This window comes from Pseudophryne corroboree, chromosome 12 (assembly GCF_028390025.1).
Source record: "Pseudophryne corroboree isolate aPseCor3 chromosome 12, aPseCor3.hap2, whole genome shotgun sequence".
NCBI lineage: Eukaryota > Metazoa > Chordata > Amphibia > Anura > Myobatrachidae > Pseudophryne > Pseudophryne corroboree.
Window position 1 is genome coordinate 60922429 of NC_086455.1, and position 13552 is coordinate 60935980.

At 48.1% G+C, this 13552-nt stretch overlaps 1 protein-coding gene across 4 annotated transcripts in view; it reads left to right on the forward strand.

The window, feature by feature from the left end:
* Nucleotides 1–4226, forward strand: part of SAV1 (salvador family WW domain containing protein 1) — a 38927-nt gene extending 34701 nt beyond the window's left edge. For all 4 annotated transcript variants that reach the window (XM_063947551.1, XM_063947552.1, XM_063947554.1 and 1 more), the window contains one exon: nt 2945–4226. In XM_063947551.1, coding sequence (XP_063803621.1) covers nt 2945–3143 — 199 coding nt within the window. In that variant the 3' untranslated portion in view covers nt 3144–4226. The remainder of the gene's footprint in view (nt 1–2944) is intronic.
* Nucleotides 4227–13552: the final 9326 nt, after the last annotated feature.

The following is a 13552-nucleotide window of genomic DNA, read 5'->3' on the forward strand; positions in this document are numbered from 1 at the left end:
TACTTATATTGTGTAGTGAGTGTTATGGAACCCATACATCTAGGCTGAGTTCTGCCGACACGGGTTGGGGTATCTGAGAAATCCAGTGTGTGCAATGGTCGGTATCGACGAGTCGGGAAATTTGAACATACTGTGTTTCCTCAATCCGCCAACAGATCATCGATGATTGGTGAATCTGATCGGATTGGCAGGACGGGGAATCTGGGCCGTAGATTAATACTAATATATTTTGTCTACTTGAGAACATAAATGTGCTTCTATTGGAAATACAGAATTATCATTTTAGGAGCTGCATAAATGTTCTAATCAGTGTATTTAATAAGGTTTAATAGGTTACACGTCATGGCCCTAGGTGGATTGATCCAAAACGCGTTGGTCATTATTTTGGTTCAGCTAACAAGTGCTGCTTGGGACGGTGTAAAGACATCGGGAAGCTGTACATACAGCGACTCAAGGGAACAACATTAATGTTACACTTTTTGTAACGTTGATTAACGTAAATTCATCCGCCGTATCAGTTATGTTGTATAATTACCGGAAGGTTATTGAGGGGGTGTGTACTGTCCTCCGGCGAGATGGAAGTGAAGAAAGGAAACCCTGGGACACAGAACAGAGAAGGAATTGCCTGCAGCATGTTTGGGATTGCAGGAGGAACAGGCTCTGTTTGTGTAAGGAAAGAACTAGCCTTTGTTTGCCTTTTGTGTTAAACAAATACTTTCTTACTGGTGGTGTACGCAATTAAAGTTACTTTCGCTAAATGAACTTCCTTATCCGAAACCTAAAGCTGGAATGGTGCAACAGTGGTTTCTACTGGCTAATAAGTCACAGAAACTATAGGGCTCTTGCACGGTGTTGGATGAACCTGTAATTGAGCATGCAGGAACTAGTGAATTAGTGTTGCGAAAATAAAGTAAATACAAATGACCCTAAACAAATTTGGTTTCTTACCTTTGTTTTACATCGCTGGCTTGCAGAATTCTGAGGCTGCAGCCCACAATGGCACAGGGTAAAGAAGACGGGTGTGGTTCATCAAATCGACAGTGTCTAGGTCGACAATGTTTAGGTCGACCACTATAGGTCGACAGTCACTAGGTCGACATGGATGGAAGGTCGACAGGGTTTCTAGGTCGACAGGTCTAAAGGTCGACATGAGGATTTTTTTAATTTTATTTTTGTGTCGCTTCGCTTGCCATGCTTCGGGCATGGTGCCTTCGCTCCGCTACCGCTTCGCTCGGCACACTTTACCGTTCCAATCGTAGTCCACGTGGATCGTTAAGTATGAAAAAATTCAAAAAAAGAAAAAAAATGTGAAAAACTCATGTCGACCTTTAGACCTGTCGACCTAGCACATGTCGACCTAGAAACCCTGTCGACCTTCCATCCATGTCGACCTAGTGACTGTCGACCTATAGTGGTCGACCTAAACATTGTCGACCTAGACACTGTCGATCTTCAGACCGGATCCCAAAGAAGACGCCAGCTGTGCCGTGCCCCATCTTGCTGTTGGCTCCTTCCTGCTTCTATACACCTATTGCCGTTAGAGGGGTGCAGTTATCCTGTTCCCCTATGCTTACAAGCATTTTGAAGGGACGATTTTGCGTGGTCGTAGTTATCGCGCACTATAATCTGTGACGGTTCCATGGTGTATCAGATGTAGGCAGTAAAAGAAAACGCTACATAATTTGTGTTGTGTTATATAGTATCTGTATTTCAAGCTACACTTAGTTTTATGCTGGTATATTTAGATTTGTGCTTTTTATTTATGTATGTATTTTTTGCATTTGTTTATGCAGTCAGTCTGGTTTGCATTTCCCCACATTGGTGTAGCTGCTGTTGTAGATTGAGAATTAATTGTTAGTATTAAGCAGTATTCATGAGTTAGCTGACATGGCTAGAACACGCGCTGAAGAACATATGTTGGTGCACGTTAGGTGTGGTCTAGATGTGCACATGGGTTGTCGAGAGAGCGAATTTAACTCTGCGACTAATCGTTGTGACTGTCTTCCAGTGTGTGTGTGCGCATTGACCACCTTAGCTCGGTGGAACAAACTGTGTGACTGTATACAGTGTATGTGTGCAGGAAGAGAGGGAAGGGGGAGTGCTTTATAGTGTAGAATATTTACTAGTGTACAGCAGTAACTAAGCGAAGTCCACAGCCGCCTTCCCAGGAGGTAATGCTAGGGGGAGTGGACACTTGTCTACAGCTGCAGATGGCATCATTTGGTTGGTGCAGCTTGGTTCCTATCTTCAGCGGTGCAGGATAACACTTATTGGCATAAACGCACTTTATTTCTGAGTCATTCTGAGGCAAAACCATTATTTGCAGTATCTGTTTCTAGCTTGATTTGTATACAAATTGTTTTGGTGTGTTCTGTTTATTTTCACATTTCTTCTTTTGTAAGCCACATGGATGTCCTGCTAGCTCAGCGAGGGCTACTAAGTGCCACAGATTGTTATTCTATTCTCTGTGTACGTGGTTTGGACTATTCTGTTAGTCGTAGCCAGCAATTTGCTTATTGCTAGTCCCACGTCAGTGGGAGCAAGTGAAGGCAGTGCTAACACAAGATAGGGGTGTTGTATAGCTGCCCACAGGCATTACTTCAGTTTAAACCTTTGATGGAGGAACCTTGAAGTGTTTTCCGAGCCAAAACTGTATAATGTGTTTCTACAGGTTACCACAGCTGACAGCCTCACACCGTGCAGTGGATATCCCTGTCAGATACTTGTATTCTAGTTATCAACCAGAACACGGGCACCGTGATCACGATTGCAGGTCACCAGGGTTACGAGAAAGGACCTGCTTGTCACCAGTATATTTCATTCATAATGCTTGTGATGTCTTAATGACAGATCTGTGTGCAACTTGTTTTATGTTTGTTGCCGTTCTGTGTGCTCTCCATACACAATGCAATGCCTCTGAACACTGTTTTCTTCCTGCTTACAGATATGACCACATCTTGAAGTGGGAGCTCTTCCAGCTGGCTGATTTGGACACGTACCAGGGCATGCTTAAGCTACTTTTTATGAAAGAACTGGAGAGGATAGTAAAACTGTATGAAGCCTACAGGCAGGCACTTATCACTGAGGTGGAGATGCGCAAACAGAGACAGCAGTGGTATGCCCAGCATAACAAGAACTTCTGAACAATCCTTTCCTCAGGACTGGAAGATACCCCTCTCAGTGCCTTAACTGCTAATGCAGGCAACAGCTGTTCTATAATAAACCCTAGATATTCTCTATAAAGGGAATTTCACACAAAATGACGCTTTGACTTGGCCATTAAACACCTGAAGTAGTGAGTGACCATTCAGCGTTCCTTCAGTTGGACCTCTCATTGTACCATGGAAGAACCACTACAGATAACATATTTGTGTCTCTGGTCTCTGTTGGGGTGGCTTACACCGTGCTCTTAGTTCAGGAGCTTTAACTGTAGGATTCAAACGTTATTTCTCTTACGTCCTAGAGGATGCTGGGGTGCAATTTAGTACCATGGGGTATAGACTGGTCCACTAGGAGCCATGGGCACGTTAAGAGTTTAATAGTGTGGGCTGGCTCCTTCCTCTATGCCCCTCCTACCAGACTCGGTATAGGGGTGGGAGTAGGAACCAACTCTTGAAGTTAATGGTTTTCTATCTCCGCTGACAGGACACTGAGCTCCTAAAGGGGGTGCTGATTGCAAGCCCACGAGGCAACCGCAGCACAGCCGCCACAGAGCCAGAAGAAAGAAGAGTGGTGAGTACAGCGCCGGCGACCCGGGCCGCCGGCGGGAATGGCGGCACAAGGGTGGGAGCGCAGCTCTGACCGGCTGCGCTCCAATGCAGGCTCAGCAACACATGGTGCGAGCGCTCGAGGGGCGTCCTGAGCCAGCGCGGATACCCTACACTGGTCTGTCAGCTAACGGGCTAATCCAGCTGTTAGTCAGGCCAGTATAATACAATTTGTGCGGGAAGCCGCGCGCCATTACAGGGGGCGGGGCTTCTCAGAGCAGATCCAGTGCCATTTTCTCCCTGCAGATCTGATGAACAGAACGCTGACAGGAAGCGCTGCCCTCCACATAACTCAAACTATCCTCTGCAGTACCAGGGTGTTATAGACCGGGGGGCGGGAGTGGGAGTATGTTGGTAGTGCTAATTGATCTATTAAGGTTGGTTAGTCAGCGCTGGGCTTTTATCATAATAACTGCCCACAGGGGCGCTGTGTGGCCGGCTCCTTGTACTCTGTGACTCTCTGAAGGTACTCTGAGGGAAACTGTCTGACATTTTCCGGTGTGTATCTCACATTAACATGTCTAAGGACTCTGTGTCCTGTGCTGCAGTTATCTTCTCCTGAAGAGTCTCTTCCATGTACTCAGGACTGCAGTATGCTTTCTCAGCCTTCCGAATCCGAACCCCCGTGGGTGGATTCTTTAAGGGGAATGATATTCCAGATTTCAACTAGGATGTCACATAATGAAAAAGACGCAGGTTTTGAGAAAATCTGTGGAAGGTTTGACATACTCCGTCACCACTGCTTTGTCTAAGACCCCCCCTCCCCTACATATCCAGAAAAACGTACACTTGCCCAGATAATGCAAGTTGACACGGATACCGACGGTGATGGGGATATGCAGGGGGGGGGATGCATCACTTGCTAAGGTGGTGCAACTAATGATTGAAGCCATTAAGAGACATTTTACATATTACTGAGAAGGTACCTGAGCAGGTAGAGGAATCTTATTTTACTGAAAGTAAGAAATCCTTGCTTACCTTCCTGGCTTCTAAGGCGTTAAACTCTTTGTTTGAAAATCCTGGGAAAGCCCAGAGAAAAAAATTCCAGATCCCAAAAAGGGTTCTTATTGCGTTCCCTTTCCCTGAAGGATAGAAAAAAAAAAGTGTGAAAACCCCCCTATCGTAGATGCTTCTGTATCTAGGTTGTCAAAAAAGGTGGTTTTACCTGTCCCTGGTTCAACCACTTTAAAAGAGCCGGCTGACCGCAAGATTGAGATTACGCTCAAATCACTATACACAGCTACTGGCATAGCTTTAAGGCCCACCATTGCTTGTACGTGGATTTCTAAACCCATAGGGGGTCATTCAGAGTTGTTCGCTCGTTGCCGATTTCTCTATCGTCCTAAGTGGATGCTGGGGTTCCTGAAAGGACCATGGGGAATAGCGGCTCCGCAGGAGACAGGGCACAAAAGTAAAGCTTTTACAGGTCAGGTGGTGTGTACTGGCTCCTCCCCCTATGACCCTCCTCCAGACTCCAGTTAGATTTTTGTGCCCGGCCGAGAAGGGTGCAATTCTAGGTGGCTCTCATAAAGAGCTGCTTAGAGAGTTTAGCTTAGGTTTTTTATTTTACAGTGATTCCTGCTGGCAACAGGATCACTGCAACGAGGGACAGAGGGGAGAAGAAGTGAACTCACCTGCGTGCAGGATGGATTGGCTTCTTGGCTACTGGACATGAAGCTCCAGAGGGACGATCACAGGTACAGCCTGGATGGTCACCGGAGCCACGCCGCCGGCCCCCTCACAGATGCTGAAGCAAGAAGAGGTCCAGAATCGGCGGCTGAAGACTCCTGCAGTCTTCTTAAGGTAGCGCACAGCACTGCAGCTGTGCGCCATTTTCCTCTCAGCACACTTCACACGGCAGTCGCTGAGGGTGCAGGGCGCTGGGGGGGGGCGCCCTGGGAGGCAAATGAAAACCTTTAAAAAGGCTAAAAATACCTCACATATAGCCCCAGAGGCTATATGGAGATATTTACCCCTGCCTAAATGTACTAAATAGCGGGAGACGAGCCCGCCGAAAAAGGGGCGGGGCCTATCTCCTCAGCACACGGCGCCATTTTCTGTCACAGCTCCGCTGGTCAGGAAGGCTCCCAGGTCTCTCCCCTGCACTGCACTACAGAAACAGGGTATAACAGAGAGGGGGGGCAAAATAAATGGCAATATATTAATATGAAAGCAGCTATAAGGGAGCACTTAATCATAAGGCTATCCCTGTCATATATAGCGCTTTTTGGTGTGTGCTGGCAGACTCTCCCTCTGTCTCCCCAAAGGGCTAGTGGGTCCTGTCTTCGTATAGAGCATTCCCTGTGTGTCTGCTGTGTGTCGGTACGTGTGTGTCGACATGTATGAGGACGTTATTGGTGTGGAGGCGGAGCAATTGCCAAATATGAGGATGTCACCTCCTAGGGGGTCGACACCAGAATGGATGCCTTTATTTGTGGAATTACGGGATAGCGTCAACTCGCTTAAGCAGTCGTTTGCCGACATGAGGCGGCCGGACACTCAATTAGTGCCTGTCCAGGCGCCTCAAACACCGTCAGGGGCTGTAAAACGCCCCTTGCCTCAGTCGGTCGACACAGACCCAGACACAGGCACTGATTCCGGTGGTGAAGGTGACGAATCAACCGTATTTTCCAGTAGGGCCACACGTTATATGATTTTGGCAATAAAGGAGATGTTACATTTAGCTGATACTACAGGTACCACTAAACAGGGTATTATGTGGGGTGTGAAAAAACTACCAGTAGTTTTTACCGAATCAGAAGAATTAAATGACGTGTGTGATGAAGCGTGGGGTACCCCGATAAAAAACTGCTAATTTCAAAGAAGTTATTGGCTTTATACCCTTTCCCGCCAGAGGTTAGGGAGCGCTGGGAAACACCTCCTAGGGTGGACAAAGCGCTAACACGCTTATCAAAACAAGTGGCGTTACCCTCTCCTGAGACGGCCGCACTTAAAGATCCATCAGATAGGAGGATGGAAAATATCCAAAAAGGTATATACACACATGCAGGTGTTATACTACGACCAGCTATTGCGACTGCCTGGATGTGCAGTGCTGGGGTAGTTTGGTCAGAGTCCCTGATCGAAAATATTGATACCCTGGACAGGGACAATATTTTACTGTCGTTAGAACAAATAAAGGATGCATTTCTTTATATGCGTGATGCACAGAGAGATATCTGCACACTGGCATCACGGGTAAGTGCTATGTCCATTTCGGCCAGAAGAGCTTTATGGACACGACAGTGGACAGGCGATGCGTAGAGGAGTTATTTGGGGTCGGTCTATCGGATTTGGTGGCCACGGCTACGGCCGGGAAATCCACCTTTCTACCTCAAGTCACTCTCCAACAGAAAAAGGCACCGACCTTTCAACCGCAGCCCTTTCGTTCCTTTAAAAATAAGAGAGCAAAGGGCTATTCATATCTGCCACGAGGCAGAGGACGAGGGAAGAGACAGCAACAGGCAGCTCCTTCCCAGGAACAGAAGCCCTCCCCGGCTTCTACAAAAGCCTCAGCATGACGCTGGGGCTTCGCAAGCGGACTCGGGGGCGGTAGGCGGTCGTCTCAAGAATTACAGCACGCAGTGGGCTCACTCGCAGGTAAATCCCTGGATCCTGCGGATAATATCTCAGGGGTACAGGTTGAAATTAGAGACAGAGCCACCTCGCCGTTTCCTGAAGTCTGCTTTACCAACGTCCCCCTCAGAAAGGGAGACGGTTTTGGAAGCCATTCACAAGCTGTATTCTCAGCAGGTGATAGTCAAGGTACCTCTTCTACAACAAGGGAAGGGGTATTATTCCACTCTTTTTGTGGTACCGAAGCCGGATGGCTCGGTAAGGCCTATTCTAAATCTGAAGTCCTTGAACCTGTACATAAAGAAGTTCAAGTTCAAGATGGAGTCACTCAGAGCAGTGATAGCGAACCTGGAAGAAGGGGACTTTATGGTATCCTTGGACATCAAGGATGCGTATCTCCACGTTCCAATTACCCCTCACACCAGGGGTACCTCAGGTTCGTTGTACAAAACTGTCACTATCAGTTTCAGACGCTGCCGTTTGGTTTGTCCACGGCACCTCGGGTCTTTACAAAGGTAATGGCCGAGATAATATTTCTTCTTTGAAGAAAAGGCGTATTAATTATCCCATACTTGGACGATCTCCTAATAAGGGCAAGGTCCAGAGAACAGCTAGAGATGGGTTTAGCACTATCTCAAGAGGTGCTAAAGCAGCACGGATGGATTCTGAATATTCCAAAATCCCAATTAATGCCGACAACTCGTCTGCTGTTCCTGGGGATGATTCTGGACACAGTTCAGAAAAAGGTTTTTCTTCCCGAAGAAAAAGCCAAGGAGTTATCTGACCTGGTCAGGAACCTCCTAAAACCAGGAAAGGTGTCTGTACATCAATGCACAAGAGTCCTGGGAAAAAATGGTAGCTTCTTATGAAGCAATCCCTTTCGGCAGATTCCATGCAAAGGGATCTGTTGGACAAATGGTCAGGGTCGCATCTTCAGATGCACCTGCGGATAACCCTGTCGCCGAGGACAAGGGTATCCCTTCTGTGGTGGTTGCAGGAGGCTCATCTATTGGAGGGCCGCAGATTCGGCATGCAGGATTGGATCCTGGTGACCACGGATGCCAGCCTGAGAGGCTGGGGAGCAGTCACACAGGGAAGAAATTTCCAGGGAGTGTGGTCGAGCCTGAAAAAGTCTCTTCACATAAGCATTCTGGAACTAAGAGCAATCTACAATGCTCTAAGCCAGGCGGAACCTCTGCTTCAAGGAAGACCGGTGTTGATCCAGTCGGACAACATCTCGGCAGTCGCCCATGTAAACAGACAGGGCGGCACAAGAAGCAGGAGGGCAATGGCAGAAGCTGCCAGGATCCTTCGCTGGGCGGAGAATCACGTGATAGCACTGTCAGCAGTATTCATCCCGGGCGTGGACAACTGGGAAGCAGACTTCCTCAGCAGACACGACCTTCACCCGGGAGAGTGGGGACTTCATCCAGAAGTTTTCCACATGCTATTAAACCGTTGGGTAAAACCAATGGTGGACATGATGGCGTCTCGCCTCAACAAAACACTGGACAGGTATTGCGCCAGGTCAAGAGATCCGCAGGCAATAGCTGTGGACGCGCTGGTAACACCTTGGGTGTACCAGTCGGTATATGTGTTTCCTCCTCTGCCTCTCATACCAAAGGTATTGAGGATTATACGGCAAAGAGGAGTAAGACTAGTGGCTCCGGATTGGCCAAGAAGGACTTGGTACCCGGAACTTCAAGAGATGGTCACGGACGATCCGTGGCCTCTACTTCTGAGAAGGGACCTGCTTCAGCAGGGTCCTTTGTCTTTTTCAAGACTTACCGCGGCTGCGTTTGACGGCATGGCGTTTGAATGCCAGATCCTAAAAGGAAAAGGCATTCCAGAAGAAGTCATTCCTACCTTGATAAAGGCAAGGAAGGAAGTCACCGCGAAGCATTATCGCCGTATTTGGCGAAAATATGTTGCGTGGTGCGAGCAGCGGAGTGCTCCGATGGAGGAATTTCAACTGGGTCGTTTTCCTACATTTCCTGCAATCAGGATTGTCTATGGGTCTCAAATTGGGATCTATTAAGGTTCAAATTTCGGCCCTATCAATATTCTTCCAAAAAGAATTGGCCTCAGTCCCTGAGGTCCAGATTTTTATCAAAGGAGTACTGCATATACAGCCTCCTGTGGTGCCTAAGGTGGCACCGTGGGATCTAAATGTAGTTTTAGATTTCCTCAAATCCAATTGGTTTGAACCACTAAAGAATGTGGATTTGAAATATCTCACATGGAAAGTGACTATGTTACTGGCCCTGGCTTCGGCCGGGAGAGTATCTGAACTGGCGGCTTTGTTTTATAAAAGCCCTTATTTAATTTTCCATTCGACATAGGGCAGAGCTGCGGACGCGTCCGCATTTTCTCCCTAAGGTGGTATCAGCGTTTCACCTGAACCAGCCTATTGTAGTGCCTGCGGCTACAGACGACTTGAAGGACTCCAAGTTGTTGGACGTTGTCAGAGCCTTAAAAATATACATTTAAAGGACGGCTGGAGTCAGAAAATCTGACTCGCTGTTTATACTGTATGCACCCAACAAGTTGGGTGCACCTGCTTCTAAGCAGTCGATTGCTCGTTGGATTTGTAACAAAATTCAACTTGTACATTCTGTGGCAGGCCTGCCACAGCCTAAATCTGTTAAGGCCCATTCCGCAAGGAAGGTGGGCTCATCTTGGGCGGCTGCCCGAGGGGTCTCGGCATTACAACTCTGCCGAGCAGCTACGTGGTCAGGGGAGAACACGTTTGTAAATTTTTACAAATTTGATACCCTGGCAAAGGAGGACCTGGAGTTCTCTCATTCGGTGCTGCAGAGTCATCCGCACTCTCCCGCCCGTTTGGGAGCTTTGGTATAATCCCCATGGTCCTTTCAGGAACCCCAGCATCCACTTAGGACGATAGAGAAAATAAGAATTTACTTACCGATAATTCTATTTCTCGGAGTCCGTAGTGGATGCTGGGCGCCCATCCCAAGTGCGGATTATCTGCAATACTTGTACATAGTTATTGTTAACTAATTCGGGTTATTGTTTAGGAAGCCATCTTTCAGAGGCTCCTCTGTTATCATACTGTTAACTGGGTTTAGATCACAAGTTGTACGGTGTGATTGGTGTGGCTGGTATGAGTCTTACCCGGGATTCAAAATCCTCCCTTATTGTGTACGCTCGTCCGGGCACAGTACCTAACTGGAGTCTGGAGGAGGGTCATAGGGGGAGGAGCCAGTACACACCACCTGACCTGTAAAAGCTTTACTTTTGTGCCCTGTCTCCTGCGGAGCCGCTATTCCCCATGGTCCTTTCAGGAACCCCAGCATCCACTACGGACTCCGAGAAATAGAATTATCGGTAAGTAAATTCTTATTTTTCGCTATATTGCGATTAGTCGCTTACTGCGCATGCGCAAGGTTCGCAGAGCGCATGCGCTTAGTTATTTAACACAAAAGTTAGGTATTTTACTCACGGCATAACGAGGATTTTTCATCATTCTGGTGATCGGAGTGTGATTGACAGGAAGTGGGTGTTTCTGGGCGGAAACTGGCCGTTTTATGGGAGTGTGGAAAAACGCTGACGTTTCTGGGAAAAACGCGGGAGTGGCTGGAGAAACGGAGGAGTGTCTGGGCGAACACTGGGTGTATTTGTGACGTCAAACCAGGAACGAAACTGACTGAACTGATCGCAGTGTAGGAGTAAGTCTCCAGCTACTCAAACTGCTAAGAAATTTCTATTCGCAATTCTGCTAATCTTTCGTTCGCAATTCTGCTATGCTAAGATACACTCCCAGAGGGCGGCGGCTTAGCGTGTGCAATGCTGCTAAAAGCAGCTAGCGAGCGAACAACTCGGAATGAGGGCCATAGTAAAGTGGTCAGGCACATTACTTGAGGACTTAGATACTATGGATAAGGTGTGACATTGAAATGTTTTTGCTTCACATACAGGATTCTGCAGGTTTCATGGTGGAGGCCATGAAGGACATTAGCATGCTGGATGCGAGGGCTACGTCCATGGCGGTCTCGGCACGCAGAGGACTCTGGCTACGCCAATGAACTGCGGACGCAGAATCCAATAAAAGTGTGGTGAACCTACCCTTCACAGGTCAGGCTCTGTTTGGGGACGCATTGGATGCGTGGATTTCTGCAGCAACTGCGGGTAACTCAACCTTTCTTCCCTCCGCAGCACCACCGGCTTGTAAATCTTATTTTACGTCTACACTGCAGTCCTTTCGGACCGCAAAATTTAAAAAATCCCAAACCTCTCCACCTTCTTTAGGGGAGGTCGGGGAAAATCCAGAAAACCTGCACCAACAGGATCTCAGGAATAGAATCCAAGTTCTGCTTCCTCAAAATCTTCTGCAGGACGGTGGACCTCCCAGCCTGGAGATCAGGCAGGTGGGAGCGAAACGAAAAGATTTCAATCACATCTGGGCGTCATCATGCCTAGACCCCTCGGTAACAGATATTGTCCAGGGGTATAGACAGGAGTTTCAAGAACTCTCACCTCACAGATTCTTCAAATCAGGCTTACCAGCTTCACTGACAGAAAGTGCTATCCTACAGTATGCCATTCAAAAATTGGTTCAAACAAATGTCATTGTTCCAGTTCCACCTCACCTACAACACAAGGGTTATTACTCAAACCTGTTTGTGGTACCGAAACCGACGGTTCGGTAAGGCCAATATTAAACCTTAAGTCATTGAACCCCTACTTGAGGAAATTCAAGATGGAGTGTCTGAGAGCGGTGACCTCAGGTCTGGAAGAGGGGGAATTCCTGGTATCCCTGGATATCAAAGATGCATACCTTCGCATTCCGATCAGGCCGCCTCACAAGGCTTACCTCAGATTTGCGTTGCTGGACTGTCACTATCAGTTCCAGGCACTGCCATTTGGCCTCTCCACGGCACCGAGGGTGTTCACCAAGGTCATGGCAGAGATGCTGCTGCTCCTCTGCAGGCAGGGAGTGAACATAATCCCATATCTGGACGATCTGCTGATAAAAGCATCTTCCAGGGAGAGGTTGTTGCAGAGTATTGCTCTCTCAACTCGATTAGTCCAGGATCATGGGTGGATCCTCAGCCTTCCAAAGTCGCATTTGCAGCCAACAAGGAGACTGCCCTTCCTGGGGATGATACTCGACACAGAGGTGCAGAGGGTGTGTCTACTGGTGGAGAAAGCGTTGGTGATCCAATCGATGGTACAGGACATCCTGAAGCCAGCCCAGGTATTTGTTCATCAGTGCATTCGCCTTCTGGGGAAGATGGTAGCCTCCTACAAGGCTCTACAGTATGGAAGATTCCATCCGAGGTCCTTCCAACTGGATCTCCTAGACAAATGGTCGGGTTCTCATCTTTACATGCACCAGCGGATACTCCTATCGCCGAAAACCAGAATTTAATTCTTCTGGTGGCTGCAAACTTCTCACCTACTCGGGGGCTGCAGGTTTGGGATTCAGAATTGGATCCTTCTAACCACGGATGCAAGTCTGAGGTTGGGGAGCAGTCACCCAACGGGAAAATTTCCAAGGAAAGTGGTCAAGTCTGGAATCCACCCTTCCGATAAACATTCTGGAGCTAAGGGCCATATGCAACGGCCTTCTACAAGCAGCACATCTTCTTCAAGATCAGTCCTTTCAGGTTCAGTCTGACAATGTAACGGCAGTGGAACGAAGAGCAGAGCGGCAATGTCAGATGTAACAAGATTCCTCCTCTGGACAGAAAAGCACGCAGAGGCGTTGTCAGCGATCTTCATTCCGGGAGTGGACAACTGGGAAGCGGACTTCCTCAGCAGAAACTATCTCCATCAGGGAGAATGGGGCCTCTACCCGGAGGTGTTCGCAGAAGTGACAAGCCGATGGGGTGTCCCTCCAGGGCCATCTTTTCGTATGGGCTCTTGCCCAAGGGCCCCAGGAGTACAAGGGCCCTAGGCTGATAGCTGAGGGTCCCCTCTTTCCAGGGGTACCAGAATTTTGAAAATCGGCCCAGGGGAACCGGAGATATGCGACTTGAAAGCAGTGGTCCCCATCCAAGCCTGTTAATTGCTCTTCCCAGACAGATATCTCGGGTTCTGTCTGACTTAGAGTTTGTCTGAGGGTATAATCCAAAAGCTGAGACTCTCCCCTTTTGGTGGATTTTGGCAGCTTGTCTCTACTATGGTAAGAACCAGAGATATCAGCCTTCCAGCAGCTGGTCCCTGCTCCAGCTCCACACACCTAA